Source organism: Puntigrus tetrazona, chromosome 17, assembly GCF_018831695.1.
Source record: "Puntigrus tetrazona isolate hp1 chromosome 17, ASM1883169v1, whole genome shotgun sequence".
Taxonomy (NCBI): Eukaryota; Metazoa; Chordata; class Actinopteri; order Cypriniformes; family Cyprinidae; genus Puntigrus; species Puntigrus tetrazona.
The window spans coordinates 19620147-19643796 of NC_056715.1; the positions used below are offsets into that span (position 1 = coordinate 19620147).

A 23650-nucleotide genomic window follows, 5' to 3' on the forward strand; every position below is an offset into this window, starting at 1 on the left:
AATAAAATGAAAATAAGCAGACAACAGAAAAGGGAAAAAAAAATTATAGTGTTACAGACAGTGCAAATGTTTAGTCAAGTTTTTAATAAATAATAAATAAAAAGAAAATAAAAAGAAAAGAAGTAGAAATAGAATAGAGTGCAAGTGAAATTTTATATATATATATATATATATATATATATATATATATATATATATATATATATATATATATAAATATAAAATTTTGTTTTATTAATATTATTACTCTTAAATAAATAAAAAGTAGACAGCATACAAATGAAATTGAAAGAGTTAGCATTAGAGGGTCGATTTTTTTAAAGAATAAAAAGTAAAAAAAAAAAAGTAGTGGATAGAAATAGAAGAGAGAATGCAAGTCTTGTAGAGTCAAGTTTTTTAGTAAATAAAAAGAAAACAAGCGTACAGAATAAAACTAGAATAGAGAGTGCTAGTGTTAGAGGGTGAAGTGTAGATGAAAAAAATGGAAGTGATTTTGTGGCTTTTTGTGACGGAACAATAGTGTGCCGTTTACTTGCAGAACACAAGCTTCTTGTCTGAAGGAACGTTTGAAGGTAAAGGGGTGCAGGGCCAGTGGTTGTTTGGTTTGGTATTCTAGAATTATCCAGAGCGTTTACCTGATGGTCTTCACAGGTTCTTCATCTTTCTCGCGGTCCATGAACGGGGAATCCATGAAGAAGATCTTGTCTTCTGGAGTGGTAGGTTCCTCTGAATCGTCCAGACCACGACTGCTATCGCTGTTCACATCACTGCTATCTACTTCCATTGTGGTATCAGAGTCAGGACCTGGGCTGGCCGGCTCTGAAAGAAACATACAGTAAACTTACATAACGATGTGTTTTCATTATAGTTGGATGTGGTTGAAAATCATGACCATACCTCCATTGAAGACTCCAAGACAGTCTTTTGGTACCTTCGAAGCGCATCGCTTGTGGCAATTGAATTTACAGTCTGGTGGAGGAAACACCAGAGTTATTTACGGTATTAAAAAGCATAATGCCGTAAACATAAAGAAGATGGGGATACCCACCTTTGCACTGCATGCCCTGGCGGAAAAGCCCTTTGAGCAGCCGTTTGCAGTACTGACAGATGGTTGGGCGCGTGTAGGTATGAATGACGAAGGTGTGAGGGACCTTCACCCGCCCCAGCACCATCTTCTCCATCCAGATTGGCCGGCCGCTCCATGATGGTATCCGCTTTCCTGGCTCCTGATGAGGGCGCTGCTGCAGCGGAGATCAAAGTAACAAAAACAGTAACACTTTATATCCATTTGAACGCAATAAAGAAGATACTATCCTTAACGATGCAGTTTTTCACAGCACACATTACTTTACTGTGTTCTAAAGCGAGAGCTCAGATTAATTACGGTAAACAAATAGAGAATTGCATTATTTCAAGAATGTTTTGAAACCGGCCACTTATTAAAATAAAAGCTGCTCAACCACAGAGGACTTCACGCAGACCTCGACAAGACAGAAAATGATTAATACGAGCTCTTTAAAGGGTTACGAACAGAGCAGCTTTCTTGTTTTTTGTGCTATGCTGAGCTTACGTAGCGAACATTTCATTGGGTCTGAAAAGATGAAATAGTTTTTAAAGGACAAAGACAACAAATGCAATGTCAGGCCTCGACAGGAGTTTAAAATAAGCATAACATATAAGCAAAAAATATATATACAAGTGTGCAAGGATATTGTGAGAGAACTAAAAGGACCCCATGTACTTGCCATGTTTGGGTTTGGGCTGATACGAGGTTATCACTCTCTTTCGATCCACTATTTTAAAAATAAACTGTTACTAATAGTTAATAACAAGGGAAGAGCATAAGCGTTTGGATATATGCGATTCCACTGCTTTATGCTAGATTATAATGGCTGAGATTTATCTTAAACATATGGGTTGATATTCTTATTATTTGTATAAATGTTTAGATTTAAAAAAAAAAATTAAAACTGCAGTCCGTAACGTTTTTGTGTTCACAATTTACAAAATGTATATGATAAGCGAGTATACCATGTATCCGCGTTTTTGGTTTGTAATAAATCAATACGGTCCACCTATAACAAGTGTTTATATTTATACTATTTCGTCTGAATTTCGTCATAAACGGAGAGAGATGCAAGCAGTTCTGTTTATTACACACTAGAGCGCCAAAAGCTACGGACGGCAGCTTTAAAGGAATAATTGACCCCCCAAAAAAAGAAAATGACCAAGCTATCCTAGATGTATATGACTTTTTTTTTCAGATGAACACAGTTGGAGTTTTTTAAATGTCTCCTGGCTCTTCCAAGCTTGGAAATGCTCGTGGATAGCGGCCATCATTTTGAAGCTCCATAAATGGCATATATTTGTCATAAAATGAATCTATGCACCTCCAGGGGGTTACCACATGTCTTCGGAAGCAGATCGATTGGTTTTTGAACTATAATCACTGACTGTATACGGGTTCGCGAGAGACTCGAGTTCCCGGCTTCTTGGCTGACTTCTGACTCGACTGAGCCACATTCGTAGCGTAAGCTCAGAAAATAACAGACAAACAAGGACAGAGCAATATAAAACGCCAGTAAAAGTCAAAAACGAGAGGCAAAGGGCATATACACCCACTGGCATGGGAATAAGTAAAATACGAGGTCATTTTAGTCTTCGGGTTAAATATTCCGTTAAACATAATTGTAAACATCAAATAAAATCGTTTCTTACCTCTTCCAGGCTCACGGCAGCAAGCTCTGCTGGAGCAGGACGAGGAACGGACAGCGACGGGCCGGGCAGAGACACATTGGAAAGACGTCTCTTCCTCACACCGCTACAGTTGTTAGGGATCTTAAAGGCGCATCGCTTGTGATAGTTCAGACCACATCCTAAAAATCCACAAAACGAGCTTTAGCGTTCAGGAGCCTTGAATGTGGTTTAATGAAAGATTAGAATATTATTAGAAACAAGGTCAAAAAGACAAAAATCAAGCATATGGTTTAAGGGCTAACATTCGACAAACACAAAGCTAAGTTCATCAAAGTTCTACTCCTGAACTCCAGCAGAGGGCTCCCCTTCTCTTTTCAGACTCATATACATGTGGGCATGTTCAGACACCTACTTTTGAAACCAAATGAATCTCCTGAGGACTGGGTGGGATTTTAGATTTAATTTTACTTTTCTTTTTTTCTAAATCGCATTTTATAATGGCTCTACATACGAACAGCTTGCATCCATCAGCGTGGCTTCTCACAACTGGAGCTCGTAATCTTCACGCAGCTTTTGAATGTCACATCCAGCGCTCGGCAGAAACACTGGGTTCCATTCAAACAGCCCCCGATTTCAACTTCAAAGCTGAAGCGATGGCAGCACTGTCCATCGCCTCCAGTCAGACACTTCTTTAAAGCGCCAACAAGAACCAAAACAATAAATCGATTCAGATTCATTTACAAAGTCTTCTTTTTTGCTGTTGTTGTTTTAGTCAGCCAATACCTCCTTTATGTAATTTTCAATTACTTTACTTTAGTCTCTTTTACTAAAATTTCAGATATGCTACCAGTCAAAACTTTTGGAATTTAAGTTTGAAATAAGAAACAAAGTTTCAAGGAAGCAAGATTAAAAAAAGGGTTTTATTCAAAAAGGATGCATTAAATTGATCAAAAGTGATCATTATAATTAAATAAAATATATTTCATATAAATGCTGTTTTGATCTTTAAATTCATCACAGTTTTATGATTTCCACAAACATACTAAGTAGGAAAAAGCTCTGATAATAATGACCATACTGTCCATAAATCGTTTTTTTTTTCCACTAATGCTGCATTTATTAGATCAAAAATAAAGTGAAAACTGTAATATTGTGAAGTCTTAATAATAACTTGTATATGATTTAATTAACATGATTAAATATAATAATATAAAAAGAATAACTCTTTTTGTTATAGGACAATATCAAAATGTATTTAATTCTATCATTTGAATAATCATTTTGATATGATTAATGCATAATTTGGTGCTTAATTCCTATTAGTACTCAACTTTTACTGGGCATATATATATATATATATATATATATATATATATATATATATATATATATATATATATATATATATATATATATATACCGTTATATATTTACTTGCTTATTTTGGAGAAACAAGTGAATTAACAAATTAGGACATTATATGCACTCCTGATTTGAGATTTCACTTAATTGAGGTTTATCTTTAAAATAGTCACTCTAATAAAATCTACATACGCTACAATAATGGCCACTGGGGAAGAAGTGAGCAAATGCTCCTTCAAAATGCAGTGTGTGTTCTTATACAGCTGCTACCTTCGCATTTGAGGCCCTGTCGGACGAGTCCCCACAGCATCTCTCCGCAGTAGTCACAGAAGGTGGGTGCTTTGTAGGAGTGGACGTAAAGCGCATGGGGTCGGATCTGGAAGTCTTCCACTGTGGCTTGAGCTGCAATCGAAACGCAACTTAAAGGACAACTCAGGCGGGGGAATGGGTGATGCAACAAAACGCTGAGCAAAATAATACAAATGAGAACAGAATGAAACAAAAGAACAAGATAAATAAAACATTAGTCAGCATTAGCAACATGTACTTAGAAATCTTGGAGTCATAATATTTCATAACATTTCATAGAACAATGAGACGACTTGTATTACAAGTTTTTTTAACAACAGGTCCAGCCTTGTTTTAGTCAGTGGTCTACAGGCCAATGAGAGATGAGAGGTTTGATCTCCCGAAGGCAAAAGCATAGACGTAACTATACAAGGATGTCCTTTCGTCTGATCCAGGGACAGTGACTCAGACTGGAATCGGTCCATTTGGATGATTCACGCGGGTGAATCAGAGACCGAAGGAACTGAGCATCGCTTCATGTGTGTAATGAGAAAGTCGACATGTGAGGCCGTGAAACAACATGCAACACTTCAGCTGTTTCTGCAGTTCCTGTTTTATAGTTTGTGGTTTAGCCCTAATACACGACTGGCAGACTTGAGCAGCGCACGCTGCGACTCGGTATTACTGTTCAGCCCGGGGGGTGCTAAACCAGCCTTTTTACGGGTAAATATTACTGATAAATCCTAGTCTGACGATGACGATTACCGTACAACTGATTACACTGCATTTCAGCAATTGCTTCGTGTTTGTTCGCCGTTTAGAGAACTAATGGTGCCAGAATCACTCTTGATGTAATCTAACGGATTAACAGAAAAGTCAGAATTTGTTCACGTTTATTTTTTCATTCATTTCAGTCTTCGTGATTTATTTTCATGTATTTTTAGTGAGCTCTCACTTATAAAGTAATAAAATAATTTATAAGACAGAAAACAAAGATATTTACCTAAAATGGAAACTTAACGGGAAGCAAAACCTACAAATGACCTACAAATGATCATGGCAAAGCAGCTTGACTCTGCAGTGCAAAGCTATATATATATATATATATATATAAACTTTTTGGTGGAGGCCTGTACTGAAGAAAGGCTAGAGACGTCTGGCAGGTCTGGGTTAGTCTGATACACACATACAGCATTAACATTTTCCTGTCAGTCAGTGAGTGAGAAAGCATCTGCTAAGCACGTAAACGCACTGCTAAAATGAAAGTATACGGTCAGGAAACATTTGGTGCATGGCAAACAATGTGCAATCTCCCATTTCTGAAAGAAAAAAAATGTCCTAGATTTCTGTCACTGTGTCACAGGTGGATGTTTTTTTTCTCACTATTACGAGCGACTACAATTCGAAGCTGTTCCATTTGACCAAAAACGGTAAATGCACACCCAGTTTTCATTGAACTTAATAGAGTTTCAACCTCTTTCCCTCATTTTGTGACATAAGAGCAAAACATTCAGTAAGGTCAGCGTGACACCCAACAAATTCACAAAACTATGTGTCATCAAGCTAATACAGCACCGAATTAACTTTGTAGTGAACACTCCCAGAGACTTTTAACAGAACGGGAGGGAAGTGCTCTGACATCGTGTCAAAAGTACAGAAGAGTACTTTAAAGTCACAATATTGGTTATGGCATGCTATTTTTTTGGTATCTATTTTGGCTTGCAATTGTAAATATCTGAATCTTAAAAAAGCTGTTACTATTCAGTGCTTGGAATATACAGTTGCAGGTTTTTACATTTATTGTATCGTTAATTTGGTTTTAAAATAGTCTGGGATATAATTTGACTGTAAAGCTTCTAATTTGAGTCTGATTTAAGACTGAAAAAAAGTCTAAATGCACCTTTACGTTGCAAACACACAGAAGTAGTAAAAAACCACAAAGCTGTGTCCACAAAAACATTTATTAGCAGGAAATGGTGAACTGCATGCTTGAAAGTTGACTGTTGGTTCCTGTGCAGTGGATAGAACACGAGACATGGTCCCACACAACTATAAACTTCCAAATCGACTAGTCGGTGGGTTTCCTACAAGACTAGTTGTCTAAGATGTCCTAAGGAAGTCCTGTATCATTTTGGTTTCAGTTGACCTTGAACAGATGATACATTTCTTAGGAGACATTTACATCAGTGCTGAATTTTTATGGTTACTTTCTGTGACTTTAATTAGAAAATCAGAGTGTATCTTCAAAATATTTCATTCGAAAAGAATGAATTTCCAGAAGTTTCTTTCGGGTAACTTATTTTGGTAACATCAGATTAATAATTATTTTAACCAAGTCAACATACAATGTAATGTGACATATGATTGCGTTGCAAAAATCTAACATTATGGAGCAATTTACAAAAATGAACAATTCAATGTGAATTTCACTATAAAAAGCTATGCTTTTGGACAATGTCACGTTAATTAAGTAGTAACCTTATTTAACGCTATGAAGACTAGTGATAGTGACTTTCAGTACCGTGTAAAATAAATAACTAAATAACTGTAACTAAAATAATAAAGTAAATAAACATTTATTTCAACAGCATTTTGGATTGTGAATCTTAAATTGAAGATACATAAAATTCTCCTTGGATGGATAAGACAATGAGTCTTCAATTTCGAGAAAAACTAGTATTAGCCTAAAAGTACGTTTTTGAGTATATAGAGTTTTGCTATTTTTTGGCGAATTCCCGTGGAAACCAGTTGGAGTCAATTTTGTGCATGACATTCAATTAGGAAAAACATCTCATTTAAATCTATTTATTTGGTGAGTAGTCATGTCATAAACAGTCAGCTGGTCATTTTTGCAGACAGATAAAAAAAACTATAGTTATGTTTCATATGTTTCAACTTAACTGTTGCATTAAGCGATGAACAAATACCCATTACTAGTCAAGACGTGTTACAAACGCATTCTCCGACAGCTTTAATGCGATCCATCACTTTTGACAATGGCGAATTTACTTTTTTGCGCTCTACTTTTCAAACTGGCAGAAGAATGAAGACGTCTCAGAAGCGTCTTTGAAGATGTCTTTGAACAACGACGGTTCTTCGGTTAGCTAATTGTCTCCGTTAAAAGGCTGCATTTTCAAATGTGGTTTGATTCCACTTGAAAAAAAGATGTCTCTGATGTTAGCAAACAAACTGAAGGAACAAAAAGAATCTCAAACTTGATCAAATCAAACCGGGTAAAGAGAAAAAAGTGCATTCCTTATTGAACATCAAAGAGACAAAGTAGAACATTTGAGCTTGCAGTGAATCACATGGCAGGCAGCAGTCCAGGGCGCTGGAACACAGACTCATAATGAGCCATTCATGAAGACACTACATACATTATAACACATGAAGAACACGGCATCTCAAAACTCATCTATTAGTCTTCAGGCAAAAAAATCCGAACATGGTTAATAAAGTCTAAACTCATACTCTTTTAGAAAGACTCCTTCAAACATTCAGTTTCATGAGTTCCTCAAATAAAGTGCGATCTGTTCCACCGCTGAACTTGAAATCCAACCAAAATACACAGATAACAGTTTGAAACTCCGCTTGGATACACAGCGCAAGGACAGGACAACAACGTCCAATGCGGCAGACCCCGACAACACAGAGTCTCAGACGAACGCTCCGACTGATCGGCGTCCTGCTGTTCCCTGAACCAGAGCTGCTCTCCACGACCCCTGCTTCTTCTCAGCAGAAGCGCAACCGTCACCTACCGCAACAAAAACAAGCTTTTGCCTTTGAGCTGAGAGCCAACAAAAAGATGCAGCGCGTTTTATTAGCACAGCCAAAGGATACAAGGAAGAGAAAGACAAGACAATATTGAGGGTCAGTGTGTGAAAGCATATTCGTTTGTTTAGTCTAAACCAGATTCATCTAAGAGGCAGCGGTCCGGATTTGGACCCAAGGCTGGCTCCATCCAAAGCTATTAAACTATAAAAACTAAAGCCTTCCTATACTTTCCTAGAACTGGCATAATAGTACACAAGATTGAGTGAATCTGCCAGTTCTTCAGTCGATGGTCTGATAGTTCAAAGACAGCTTTAGAGCAATTTCTGCTTTTTCTGCTTGTTGCCAATTATTAAGACTCAATAGATTTTTTTCTTATTATTATATGTGCTTTTTACAGCACATATAATCCTGTATAGAGCTATACACATCATTTACATAACAATCTTGCCCATATCAGTCAGCGGAAGTGATAAAGAAGTGTGTATTACATTTTAAATATAGATATTTTTCTTTAAAAACAATTGAACTCGCTACTGGAGGCCTGTATTCAAGCTCCGATGCCATGTGAGGCAGACTTTTATTATGGATGCACACATTTTATTTGCCAACTTGTGAAAACAAAAAAAAACAACACCCCCACTGCAATGATAATAAGAGCCAGGACTATTTTAAATGTATCTCCAATTGGATGGTTTTTGTTCAAACTCCAAAAATCGGTACAATATGGGACCTTTAAAGAAATATCTGATCATCCTTCATAACGCGCTGGTAATATTGACCTCATATCACATGTAAACATCTGCGTTACCACGGCAAGACTGAAGCATTTGAATTGCATTCCAATGAGAACCGTTGAGCTTGAGGCTGGAAAAGTGGCTTGAACTGCAACCGGCACCGGTAAAAATGTGCTCAACAAAAGACAAACGTTATTTGTATGACTCAAAAAGTCGAATTCACTGTACCTGTGAACCAAGAAAGAAAACATTTGCAGACACGCGACACATTGACAACCATGTTGACCGTCACAGCCAAACGGCAAATTTTCATTTTTGGATGAACTATCCCTTAAACCACACGATGTGTTCAGAGAACATTGGTTCAGTAACCTCAGGGAAGCTTTCGTGAATAAGGATCTGAGTTCTGGGAGAGCACTTGGGACTTCAGACTGAACAATCCAGAACACTGGCTTGGAATAAGTCATGCATATTGTGTTGATTTCCAGAGCCGGACACTTGTATGTGTGTTTTTGTCACTGAGTGAGGAGGATGTGAAGAGCAGGTGTGCTGTACAGCTCCCATGTGAACACACCACCAACAGGAAAATCAGTCTTCATAGAGAAAGCCTACACAGGATGTACAAACCATTCTGCACGGGAACAAAGATGAGCTCGAACCCTACATGAAGGGGCCCTACTGAACGAAGTGACAGCAGTCCGGGATACAACAGATTTATTACATTAATGTATATGACAAAGTCACATGTTCTTGTCAAGTAAACAGAACACTTAAGCCATAAATCTTTCAACACACGGCTCTGTGCACTGAGCATGTGGTGAAATTAGAAAAACTGATCATGATAGATGGTCTCAAGGGAAGCGACCTGCCTGTGTTAAAAGGCATTTGAAGGGAAACAACCTGAAGTTCACAATGACTAGATTAACATGGGCCCCTCCATCTGGTACACATGTGCCACAACCGAATACGATCTAATTACAGAGTTAAACTGATCCGTTTCGTCTTGCAGAGATGCGAGAAATATGCAGCAATCAGCGTAACCAGCTGCAAAGCTATAAGGGATTGCATAATTGAAAAAACATAAACTACAGTCATGATGACCCGAAGCTTCTGTATCATAGCTTCTGTATTATAGTATCATAGCTTTCCCAATATTCAACCCTCCCGTTTTTCCTGGGATCCTCTCGTATTTTACCATTCGATCCTGGTATCATTCCATTGAAATATTTTCCTTTATTTCATGCAATAAAAAAATCTCACTGGGCACATTTTATGTTTGCTATATTCCCCTCCGGTGAAATTCCAGTAATTTGTATGGTTCTAATCTCATTATATGAACATTTTCCAAGTCAATATATTCCAAGGTTTGTCCGTTTGCCAGATCTTGTATGAAACACATCCTTCTCATACAAGTTTCAACCCGTTTGTCCCCTCAACTAGGCAACTTTACAACCCAGTGATGCTTGTGATATATGTGCGGTAGTGATGAGCGGGTTGGGGGTTATTCACGAGGGAAGAAAAATGCATTGCAGGTGAAGATAAACCACTAATGGTGCAAATGTCAACTACATTTTCGTATTTTTTTATACGGCATACAATATCATTTGTGTGTGTGTGTGTTCGGAAAGTTGCAGTGACAGAAGAAGACTAGGTGGTGCTTTGATGAAAAAAAAATTTCCTGTACATTTAGATACAGCTTACAGTTCAAAATTTGTATAAATTTTGCTCTGGAAGTTTCTAAGTCAGTTGCTGCACTGCTTTGTTTGCTGAGCTTACCAGGGAAAGGACAAAAAGATATATCAATAAAGCCACATCTAGCTCAACTCACCGGACAAGACGACCTCAATCAGATCTCCCTCATGGATATCCTCTGCCGATGTTAGCCGCTGGAGGATGTTGTCCGAGTTCAGATCATGGCGGAAGAGCAAGATCTTATCGTACAAGCCGAAGAATCCACATTCTGGGAACTGAGGAATGAGAAAATGAGATTCCTTATTAATAATGAAATCAAAGATCAAAAGAGTTTCGCTAAAATCACAAAAATACAAAAGAGTTTAGTATTTCAGATTTCAAATTTCACAGTTTAACATTCATTAGTGATTTAAGCTTTATCACATAGAATATAGTTATTTTAGAAACAAATGGAAACGAGTAGTGGACAAAACATTTGACCGTTATACAATTTTTAAGCTACTTAAAGTTAAAGCTTCTATTCAGAAGGGAAAAAGAGTTGACAGCTGTCGAAAACTGCAACAATATTATACGTTAATTCCTAAAACATTTGAACCGTTATGGAAAAGATAGTTAGCACGTCTTCCTATATTTTAAGTTCTATTTTATAGTCTATTTAATGGTGCACATTGACAAACGTGACTCAAGAATCAAGCATTCCAGAGATCCATATAATAACGTGTGATGAATCCTAATTCCTGTGCTCGAGCCAAACAAAGCACGACAAGAGAAAAGACGCCGAGAGAAACATCCAGGCCCTGTTTTTCAGCAATGGCTCGCCTCTAAGGAGATTACTAAAGCTGGGAGGCATGCGGAGCCGAGCGGAGTCTGGAATATTAGCCCTGCGAAGGGAAGGTCTGAAAAACATCTGTTGAAATCGAGCCCACGGTGATGAGTCACACTACTGTTCTCCACTTCCTCCAGCACAGTTCTTCTCCACGTGGAAGAAACGCCAAACACCAAAAGAAAACGACTTCCAAGCAGAGGGCTCATTACTCCGGCTCATGTCATTTTTTTCATCGCATTTTTAACATGCCTAAATACATATATATATTAAAGAGCCAAACATCTGCGCGCAAAGCAAGCAGCGTCTCTATAATCAAATACTTCAGTGAACTTTAATTCACCGTGTTGCTGTTTCTTTGGCATTATTCGTATGGTTTTGCTGTACTTCGAGGTGCTCAAGCAATTCGCATAGATCGTTGGAACTAGTTAGGTTAAGTTAAGAGGAAAGCGTAAACGTTCCAAAATGAAACCGAGGTGAGAAGTCCTGTCAGGATATGATCACGGCCAATTCTAAGGTATTTCCTCTTATCAAGAACCACCAAACGCCCTCCCGTTCAGACTGGAGGCTGAATATTTCACCCTGACACGTCTCTGGTGTACTTTGGAATCTCTGGGATCTACATCAGGTTTTTTCTTTCTTTCTCAAACTGAAGGGTCATTGCGAGCATACAGAGAAAGGATCGCGCTGAATATGTAAAGTTTAGTCACATTATACAATACGCACTGCTTCAAAGCTGCGTTACAGGAAATTACAATGTTGATGTTAATAATACAATAACAGCAGATTAGAGCTGGACAATAATTTTGCTTTTCGCAACAATAAAAGCGGATGAGAGTTGCTACATACGTTAACTAATAATGTACGACGCACTTTATAGAAAGAGCAATGAATAATCTGCTTTTTAGCGTGTATTACAGTAAGAAAATTCTATATCTTTCCTGTTTTTTTCCCCTCTACCAAACAGTTCTTTGGCGTTTGCTAGCATTTGAGGAAATATTTCCAAAGTCTTTCACAACAGGCCAAGTGGAAATATTGGATATCAGAAATGAGGGGATGAAAGATGATGGGAGAGGAAGAGAGCGGGCACAGGAATGGATGAGTGAGGATCAAAGCTGCCCCTTTGTTAAAGGGCCTGTACGAAAAAATCCATCTGACGCAGCTGTTTCCCGGCTGGGTCTCGACACACAATGCACCCAAAACAATACTGCCCATAATGCCAGGGCCAATCAAATTCACGGCCAATGCTTCTGGCATTGCCCCAATGTCACCTGTGTGCAGAAATCCCTGTCTGGCTCTGGACCAGGATCTCACAATCAACACAATCACTGTCATAAAAAAAAAACCCAGACCACTCACAGATCTGTATAGGATGAAATCAGTCTCAAATTCACTAACAAACGCATCCACAGTTGAGAAACGTTGCAAACGTATCTCGCTATCCACAATCGAATGCCTGTCAACTGTGAAATTCAGAATTACACGAGCATGCAGCGGTTTGTACGAACAGGATCATGTTTGCGTGCACAGATGCTTTCTTTTGAATTTGTGCACGCAAGAAAGATGTGCATTTGTGGATCAAGCGGCACGTGTGCGTTTGTTGCCGTATAGTTGCCATTTTATTCACTTGGATTTTGAAGCTTTCTTTGCACAATTTTTAGCACTTCACACAAACAACTACCAACAATTAAGCCCTATGGCTATTTATTAATGTGTACATTTTTTTTGCCCCTGAAGCTTTTTATAATGCCTAATAATTTCTTTTTAAATTTAAAACGATATTTACATATCAGCTAAATAATTATTTACATTTTGAATGACTTAATCGCGATTAAAAAGACCTCATTTAAAGGGTTTTCAAACAAAACCTGGATACTTATTATATTATAATAATAATAATAATAATAATAATAAAAACCTATGTGTACAATGTTAAGCTAAATGCAATTTTTATAGCAGTTGTATATCATTGCTCTTTTCTTTATTTTGATTGCTTCCATTGTCTTCATTCGTAAATCGCTTTGGATAAAAGCATCTGCTAAACGACTAAATGTAAATGTTTCCAAAGTCAATGAGTAATCATGTTAAATTCCTGTGATCTATACAGATTATATTGATATATTATATTGATATGCGATCTATATTGTGTTTATATTGATACAATACATTGATTATATTAAACTGCCCTGGTATCTAGACACTGTAATCAATCACTAAAACAACCATATAGGTTGCACACATTGCATAATACACACTATATTTGGCAAACTCCTTTTTATTCCTTAAATGATATTAAAACAAGCAATCTGCAAAATGCAGATGAAATACATCAAATGTCTTGGTCGCGTTAAACACAGCGTAATTCCATGCAGCTAGGCTCGCTTAATCCTTTAATGTACAAGAAACATAAAAAGCCTTCGTCTTTCTGTTGAATTATATAAGCTCATTTGACACAGCTGGACATTGGATCTAATCTGCATCCCATTTCATTCATAGCAGATAAAAGAGCATCCCTTGGCTGTCTGAATGACCCCACTCTGGCTGGAGTCGTCTGCTGAAGATGCACGCAGACGTCAACAGCAGATCAAATGCCAACTGCTGGAAACTAGCAATTAGAGAAATTTCATTTATCACACTTCTTCTCCTCCAGATAACGCGTTAAGCCATTATGAAGAGCATTGCTTTGCTTTGCATGCCCTACATCAGCGACATCATGCGCATACATTGTTCACGCACAAAGGTACTTGATAATGACGGAAGAGGGTGATTTGGAGGATAATGGTTTAATGCATTTGTTATTTTTGTTCTCTTTGAGCACAAAAATATTCTTGTACCTTCGTAATATTACGGTTGAATCACTTTTATTGAGGTCCTGAGAACATTTAAGTTATATTGCTCTCTATGGGTAATCTTGGATTTCTTCAAAATTTCTCAATTTTTGTTCTAAAGATGAACAAAGGACTTATGGGTTTGGAGCGTCATGAGGGCGAACAATTAATAGCATAATTTTGATTTTTGTGTGAACTTTCCCTTTAAAGCAAGACAGTTTGCCAGTGAGCATATAGCACAAAACCAGACCTTCTGGAGTAATGGGCTCTGGACAGATGAACCAAAGATTCATTTTCTGGCTGCAGTAACAGCAAACATCTTTGGCACACATGGTGCACAATTATGCAAAATGCCTACAAGAAGCCTTTTCTGCTATAGGTTTGACTGGTATTGCGGAGTAAAAAGGTTATAATGACCTCCTTTGTTGGACAACAGGTTTAAAAATGTGAATACGAGGGAGGTTTAGATTCACACGTTTTAATTTAAGCATGTTTAGCATAGCTAGTTAACGGAAGGCTATCTGCGGCCATCAGAGTAAATGTAATCACTGCATTCATGTGCTCCTCGGACGCTTTTATGTCCCAAGTTGTGTTTTTAAATTGGAATGTGAAAACTACATGCACGCTTGCAATAGTACAAAGATTTGTTGGGTTTGTCGTTCAGGCATGACCAGCAACTGTTTGGTTTCCCTTTGATGCTAAATCATTTTTATGTTCAATAGAAAACACAGTTTGAGAGTGAGTAAAAGAAAAAATGTTTGGGCTAAATAACCCTTTAATATAAAAAACTTTAATACAGTTGCCTCAAAGAACGTGTGAAATCAAATCGAACTATATTAAATGTCTGACGTTCTTCTTCTTTTTTATATTTTGCTACCTTGTAAGGCTTTGTTTCTAAAGTAGGGAAATTAGTTTGGCTGTACTTGACAACTTGCAAAATCGTAAGACCAAGATGGCAAAGAATAATGATCAAATTGTGATGTACCTGAAAAAAAACATGCTAATTTTGCAATAACGCCCATCCTTATTACCTATAGATATTTTTTTTTTGGAATAAACGATTGAAAAATAAAAAGTTCCTTGTGGTTTTGTTCAAGTATATCAACTTTATTAATAGTAAACCATTCCTTCTGTAGACCAAAGTTAATCAACTGATTTCTGGTTCTGAAATTGCTATTTCTTGACCTTTCACCGACACGCTGACTTGAAAACAGAACAACATCCGCTTTGCCGTGATTTTAAAAGAGCAAACCTGCTTCCATAGGTTACTTTTTAACTTATGTCATACCACTGACGTGTTACAGGCTGCTCCTGACACGCATCCTTCCTGAGAGAGGAGTCACGGAGAGCTTTCCTCTCTGCTCTGTGCCCAAGTCTGGACCTGGACCCTTCAACTTCCTCCTGCTGGCATGGCTCACACACTTTCCACCCCACATTTCCCATCCCTCTCTTCAGCAGCTGGTGGCCAGGCTAGTGGCTGGGAGAGGCCGCAGCGAGCCACACCAAGACCAGGGAGCTAAAAAGAAGCTGTAAATGTTGCCCACATTCAGACGACTAACACGTAAAAAGAGAAGAAACAGACGAGCTCTGGTTTCTGACTCGCATAATGAGACAGAAACTCCTTACAGATTCTGTGAGCGTGCGTTGCCCTTAAATATGATTTATGGAAGCAGACCCACTCGTAAGGACTGTGCAAGTCACGGGATTTAATCAATTAAGTCTCAAGCCATTTGTTGGTTCATTTCCTTGACGAGTGTAAACACCGGGACGCTTTCGAGACGCTTTGTTTGAGCAGCCCGACATGTCAGCTTCTGGGCTTCCAACCAATGGCATGAGTTTGGGGCAGGACTAAAGTCCTTGTAAGGCAAGATTGTCGCCATTTTGGTCGTGTTCCCAAGCTGGCATACAGTGTTGCAGTATTCCAAATCAGCTATAACGTCGGATAAAAATGTTAGCATTTTGTTTCTTAAACTCAGACATTTAAAAATTATATTTTGCACATACTATGCTACAGAACCAAAAACAAGTAACTGGTAGCACATACTGTAAAATTCACTCTGAACCAGTCAATAGGTTACTACAGCGTTTCAGTATTACAATACTAGCTAGTGAAAGCAGTGATACCTACAGTACTCCTAGACAGGACCTGGCCTGTACGGTCAGGCTGTTTCATGACTCACTTCCAACTTCTAAGCATTTGGTTAAAAAAAAAAATTGTTCAACCGAAAATTAACATAAAATTCTGTTGTTCCAAACCCAAAGGACTTTCTGTCTTCCACTGCACCAAAACTGAAAATTTTAACTTTTTTCCCCAACAATTATAGGGTTCAAAACTTCAAAAATTGGAACTAAAAAGCGGTCAGACTCTATGTTCCAACTTTCTGAAGCAACAAATACTGGTTTGGGGTACATTTTCCATACAACATCATAACTTGCTGCTTAATTACCCTAGTAGTTAGGAGAAATTGACCAGCTAGACATGGCTGTTTCCCGAAACTCCAGTAACAAATCCATCATTGTATTGAACTGTCATTGTGACCTCATGGGGGTCAAACTACGCTTCTAACCAGAGGTCCAAGGTTGTGGTGTCAACCACATAAGTTTGTCCTGTGCTCTGCAAATGCTCATTAGTACTGTGGTTTCAAGGACACTGAATCATTGAAATATCCTGGTAACATAACTTGCGACCATAGTTGGCTAATAATGCTTTTGGTTCTTGAGTTTAGAGGTAAATATTTAACTGGAGAGAAGATCATTGGATATCTAAGTCCATTTCTTCCACAAGGCAATTCAGAAATCTTGGATGAGAAACTGTGATACTTTTTGAATTCATTGTAATCGAATGAAAAAAAAAAACACCTTTCAACCCCTCTTGGCATAAGGGTAAATGAATGATGACAGAATAATCAATTTTGGTCAACTGTTTTAATAAGACAGTCACAAAACAAGGGTTGGAGGAAAAACCTAGTAACAAAAGAACACCAAATATGTATGTGCCATTGTTTAATTGAGTTTGAAGCTCAAGCAATTGCCATATTTGTTTTTTGTTTTTTTAAATAAACATTAATCTCACGTCACACAGTCATCTTGCATTTCATATGGCGTGGTCGACTTAAAGAGGCACTGCACAGATCAATCGGCAAATGAAAGTACTACCTCCTGTTTTGTGGAACCAGCTGCCAACATCCATCCTATCTGCATCCCATCACCTCTTTTGCAAATACTTAACCACCCCACAACCTTAAGCCAATGCACATAAAACACACACACAAAATCAATTCCCTCTTCTTTTTCTCTTCTGCATTTCTTCTCTGTTCAAGCTTGTTTCCTGATCCAGCTTTCTAATAAACCTGGGGCCTGATGGTGACAAATTCAGGTTTACAGGATGAGTTTTGAGTTGACAAAACCAAACCAGTCCAGTTCGGGTTTGTTGGTACCAAGAAGCTGATCATCAACTTGATCCTCAGTTAATGGACCAGCCAATCATGAGCCTTGAAACTATGATTCACTTCCAGTGAGAGTCAGTGCGATTCACTATTAAAGATTTAAAGATTAAACAAAAAGAAGAACTGAAACACATTTGCACAGCAAGATGAAACTATCTATCGATGACAATCGTAAAAAAAAAAAAATCTTACCATATAAGTGCAAATAAGTAGGCTGTACTTTATAGAGTTGATAATAATAATAACACTATATGTAAAACACTTAAATACCTAAACTCATATGTAGTCTTGTTTACAGCTATTGATTCTAAAACTTATTTACATTGCATATTATCTATATGTTAATTTAAAAGTAAATACTATTAAATTTCAGTAATCAATTAAGGAGATAATAATTATATAAGTAAGATAATTATACAATAATCAAAAAAAATAAAATGATGATTTTATCTTAATCTTAAAGTTTTACTATGTAGCGTCCTTTAATTTGGAGTAAGAGAAGCTGGGCGAGTGGCTTTATTGCATCAGAGATGTGTCACTTTGCTTGAAGCCGATTGGTCAAATTCCAGTTTGAGCTCTCTAAACTAGAACATGGCCTGCCCCGGAGCAGGTTAGCTGTGGAGCGTAAGTTACTATGGAAATGAATGCTGCTAAAAGCCAAACCAATTTCATGACACCTAAAAGTTGGTGCAAACTAAATTGACTAAACCTGGCTAGCCAGCTAAACCGGCTTCATGGTACAAGCCCCCTGACATGATATACTACAAATACCGTGACAAACTGCTTATATTCTCCTACTGTGAGTATCTGTGGAAAAAAAAACATCTGCTAAATGCATAAATGTAAAAGCTGTTCTGAGTAATTATGTTTGCAAGTCTAAATAACCACTGATATCCAAAACCAAGGCAATACAGTAATAATGTTTTATGTGGTGCAGAGATTTCTCCGGCTCATTGGGTGGTTGCTCAAATCACAGCAGAGCAGCTGGAACGGAGCGAGCAGGACTTATCATATAGCTCATATTTCACTCCTGTTACCAGTAATGGCTCTTCCTCCAGCTTACTCATTGTTTTCTTTCCTTTCTCACTTGTGTCTGTATCTGTAGGTCATTCCCCTCCTGTATTTCATGTTCTTTCTTTCGGCCTCCCACAAACGTTCATCTGATCGTAAGCAGTTTGTAGCAGTAGCTCATAGATCAGTTTTTAACTTCTAAGAAAGCCGTTTTCTTTCCCATTGATCAATTGTATGGTTATCAGTACATGAATCAAAGTCCCTCAGAACGTCAATGGCTTTCAGAGAGGACCAGATTATGTTTGCATTTCACACAGCCTTTTATATTTCCTCGCGGTGTGACTATCAGCTGAGCAGATCACTTATCTGGCTTGAAAGACAGGAAACGCAAACAGCTTATAACAGTTTTACCAAACTACTTTTCATCAATAAAGTTTGCATTGTGCATCAAAACTCTGAGAAAAGTGAGGCCTCCATATGGTTTTCATTGTATGAACGTGCCGTTATTAACATAATAGGAGGAAATCTCAATTTTTGTGCACTAACAGTGGCTCCATTGTTGTGTCTCCATGGCATGTGGGTATTTTTCTGTTAGGAGTTGTTGTTGTCTGATTCTGAACTGCAAAGAGAATAATGGAAGACCGAATCTTGAAAGCTGTATTTCTTTTTGGGCAGCGAGAGGCCAAACTTGACGAAGTGCCACCGCATCTGTGTGTGATTTTAAATTATATCATGGTGTAAATCTGATATGCAAAACAATGCCAATGGCACAAGCTACAGACAAGATGACTGCATATGCAAACCATGACAGCAATTAAAAGAATTGTCAGTTTCTCAAGTTGGCCAACATATAAAAAAAGTTATCCAATGTTAATGTAATATCCTATCTGTTAAAATGTTTTCATGTAATTGATTTTTGTGGGCAGCATAGATATCCTTGACGATCTGTGAAATGTCATTGTGGTTCCGCAAAAATAAAAATTGTGATACAAAATAATAGTATCTGACATGTAATGTCGTCACATGTTCACCTGAGTATCTCTCCAGCATCACAGAGAATAATGGCCTAAAAAAAGACACTTTTAGCTATTTCGTTAAAAGCAGGGTTTCCAAAAAGGGGGTTCAGTATGGAACTGAAGGGGTTCTAAGCACTGATGAAAAGCTGTTAATTAATTAAATATACTAATATTAGTATATTTAAAATCAAACAAATAGGGCTTATCAAACTGCAAAAGCATTCTGTTCATTTACACACAAGTGTTTTCAGTGGCTCGGAGTGGCTTGGTTTGCAATAAACGGTGCTCCACACAAACTCCATCCCTGTAACGTCCATTTGGGAATGTAATTGTAATACTGTCGATAAAATTACAATTTGACAAGCAGTTGGCTTCTGCCTCAGACAGTACCCGTTACATACACATCCCAGCGTGTTCACAAAATGTCCTACCTGCATGCTGTAATTTCATCAGAGCACCTTTCAGATGGGCTTGGGTTTGACATTCCTCTGGAGAACATCCACAGGAAAGAGTTGATCATTCTTTCCGTGCTGTAACTAGCCATAACTTGTAAAGGGAAAGTGAACTATTTGATTTTGCACAAATGCTTTCTCTACTTGTTAATATCTTTTTGTAATTATACCTAGATCTGTTTTTCCACTTGCAAGTCTGTAAGACCTCCAAATCAATGCTGAGCTCTTCTGATCTCTCGACATTCATTCAGAAAGATCACTTGAAGGGATCTTAAAGAGGCTCAGATATCCATCGGTCAAAATCATCAGATCAGAAAAAAAAATGTCTATGGCACAAGATGTTAAAGGGGACATATGATGCAATATCAAGGTTTCCTTTCTCTTTTCCCCTTCTTCTCTACGTCATGATGTCGGTTTACGTTCATAACACCACTCAAATGTGGAAATGATTATTCCTGCAGTGGTGTTTTTTCTGGCGCCGTATTCTAGAGATGCTGTTGTTCTTTGTGAAAGTGTTTCCAAAAGAGGAAACAACTAGAAATCGGTGGTTAAGACGTATTCACAACAATGCTCCAGAACAGTTTAACATGTATTAGACTGTGTTCGGCGCATTTACGGAGGACTGGTTCCTGATCCTGGGAGCAGTCTATGCTGGCCGTGCACAAGTGAAGCAATTCCAACGTTGCAAGGACAGCATGGTGCTTCTGACTCACAACCTTTAAGATTTCTTATTAGAGCCTGCTACTTACTATTTAAATGCGAGTTTTCAGCAGTTTAGTGTAATGCTTGTTGTTGTTGTTTCTCCGATCAAGAATGCAGGCATGTTGTTATGTTTACAAGGCGCGATGCAATGTGACGCGTAAAAAAAGAAAGTACTAAGTCATTATAATCAGTGGTAATGTCCCCACTGGATGCAACGAATGCCTCACTTGTAAAGGATTTTATAGTTTTTGTGTCATAGTGCCAAAATCATCACAGCATCACGTCATAGTAAGGGCGTAACATTTCCATCTCATGCCTGGGGCATTTGGCCAATCACAATGCACTGGATAGCTGGCCAATCAGAGCATACCTTGTTTTTTTAGAATGACGAGTTTTGTACAAATAAACCCATTTCAGAAATGCTGGGTTTAGAAGAGAAACAATGTAAAGTATTCGGAAAATAATGTGTTTTTTTGAACCTTAAACTGCATTAACACATTGCATTACACCAAATATACAAAATAATGTTGCTTTTTAGCGACATCATATGACCCCTTAAAAATAATATCAAAAATAAAAAAAGGTTTCATTCTATTAAAATACATAATACATGTGCATTACTGGAGTGGTGGTGCAAAAGATCACAGATTTTTTTTTTTTTATGAAATCTGCTAGTTATTATGTCAAAAATTCACCGCCCAATAAAACATGAACATGTAAAGTTACATTTTCCTCTATCTACATTCAAGTCACACACTGGGCAACACTTATGACTTCTACTAAACATGCTGACTGTGAAGTCCTACACATTCATTTATTCATGCTGGTGAATCACACAGGGATGATCCATCATGTCTGTCTTATACTTCAGTATCATCAAACGAAAGTGAAAGCATAAATGGAAGAGCAGATGTTAAAAAGAACCATTTGATTTTCTGTATTTTGCATATTTTTATGCTACATTTCATCAGATCTCCAAACAGCGACAATTAATGTACAAGTAACACTTTATCTTTCGTGCATTAGTTAAAGAAAGTTATAAAACACCCAGTGCCTCTGTACAGTAAGCCAAGAACTGATTGCACCTCAGCAGCCAAGCACTTGCAGAACCGCTTTGCAGTGACATATGTAGGCTTTCAAGCATGAATTCCAGACTTCAGGACAAGTGTGGACTTTAAAGGCTTTTCTAAAATGCTATTTTGCGTTATGGTTCAACCATTCATCATTACTTTGCTACATATTTCACCCAACCTTCTAATCACACCGCCAAGCAATTTTTCATGCTTTCCAAACTTTTGACACACAAAAAATATGTACGTTTAAGAAATGTGTAAATCAAAGATTTCTATAAAATGTTTTTACGTTCGGGTTAACTTGCAGTACTGCTACTACTACTAGGATACTACTAAAAACACTATTAAAACAAACTAGGGATGTCCCAATCAGTTTAGTTTTTTTTTGGCTCCCAATCAAGTCATCAACAGATATGTCTTAAAGCTACGAAAATATGTTGCAAATAGAAACCACTGATCAGATGTAAAAATGGGGTGGGTTCCTCTTTCTCACCAGAGGAACCTTTTTGTAGCTCCTAGAGCTACTGGCAGAAGGACCCGCTTTTTGACGTGTTCACAGGAACTCGGAACATATTTAGATATAGGAACTCCATTTTGGTAAACTAATTTAGTCCCTACTAAAACATTTCAATATGTACTACCAGTGATGTGTGACGTGTATGCTGATTGACCAAACACCTAGCCATATGAAACACCTACCAGGCATTTTTAAAAAGCCATTTAAAAATAATTACTTCACAAACATGCAGTGTGAATATGACTGAATATAACAGGAAAAGACTATAAAGAAAATACTACAGTAAAAACCTGTTAAATGGTTAACAGCAGGGCTGAGACCATAAACCAATGCAGTATCGATTCATGCGAGATCTTCCAAATGAATTGTGATGTTCTTTGGAATCGATTCTGAGCTTACATTTTAACTAGGGCTGTTAGTTTATGATGTGTCGCTTAATTCGTCTAATTATCTGCACATTAGACTTGGCTGTGAAAATGTAACACTTGGAGACACCTACTTTCTAGTGATTACTGTCGATTTGATAGCACACTTAAACTAGACAATAGCATCTCTAAATTGAAAATTTCATTCAAAAGGAATGTCTGCAAAAAAAAAGTCGCTAAGATCTGCTAACATTAAGTCATTGAAAGAGAGAGAGAGAGAGAGAGAGATTCAGTAAATAAAATAAGTTGTGGGGCAGCGTTGACAAGTTGCTGTGAGATCTCATTAATGAAAAAGCAATATTAATATTGAACAATTATGTACACCAGCAGGTATGTGTATTGTAGGAGCTAGACGTCTCGATTCGTAGGGGAATATTGTCAACCCTACCCCTCTGACACTTTGTTTCAAGGCCCAAAGGGGAAACATTGATTCACACGATTCGTTCAAAAGACGGATCCATTCAGAAAACACAGCTGTGTTGCTCGGAGAAGCACAACATTTACGAGATGCAATGTTTTTTTTACTACACACATACTGTAACGCGCGCCGCTCCCGGCGATTCAACGTCTGTTGGCTTCCTAAAGACATAAACCCATGAACAACATCTCCACAACTGCTCTGCACTTCACGAGCCGTTTGAGTAAAATCGTGTCAAACTGAAGTGTAAAGCTGTTCGTGGCAACCCGCCAAAATAAAAGTTTGATTTAACTTGCAGCATTGCTACTATTATTAGGTTACTACATAAAAATACTATTAAAACAAAAAAATAGTTTTAATAGTAAATCTACTTTGCTAAAAAAAAAGATGTG

The 23650-nt window shown here is 37.6% G+C and overlaps 1 protein-coding gene across 6 annotated transcripts in view; it reads right to left on the reverse strand.

Annotated features, from left to right (window-relative positions):
- The window catches only part of prkd3 (protein kinase D3), a 45297-nt gene that overhangs the window by 11369 nt on the left and 10278 nt on the right, over window positions 1–23650 (reverse strand). For 4 of the 6 annotated variants that reach the window (XM_043262703.1, XM_043262702.1, XM_043262704.1 and 1 more), the window contains 6 exons: window positions 10684–10822; window positions 4330–4461; window positions 2719–2876; window positions 1049–1241; window positions 898–969; window positions 636–819 (listed from right to left, as the gene is read on the reverse strand). In XM_043262703.1, the coding sequence (XP_043118638.1) occupies window positions 636–819; window positions 898–969; window positions 1049–1241; window positions 2719–2876; window positions 4330–4461; window positions 10684–10822 (878 nt within the window). Of the gene's footprint in view, window positions 1–635; window positions 820–897; window positions 970–1048; window positions 1242–2718; window positions 2877–4329; window positions 4524–10683; window positions 10823–23650 lie in introns of all 6 variants that reach the window. The other 2 variants (XM_043262705.1, XM_043262708.1) reach the window with 2 other exon arrangements.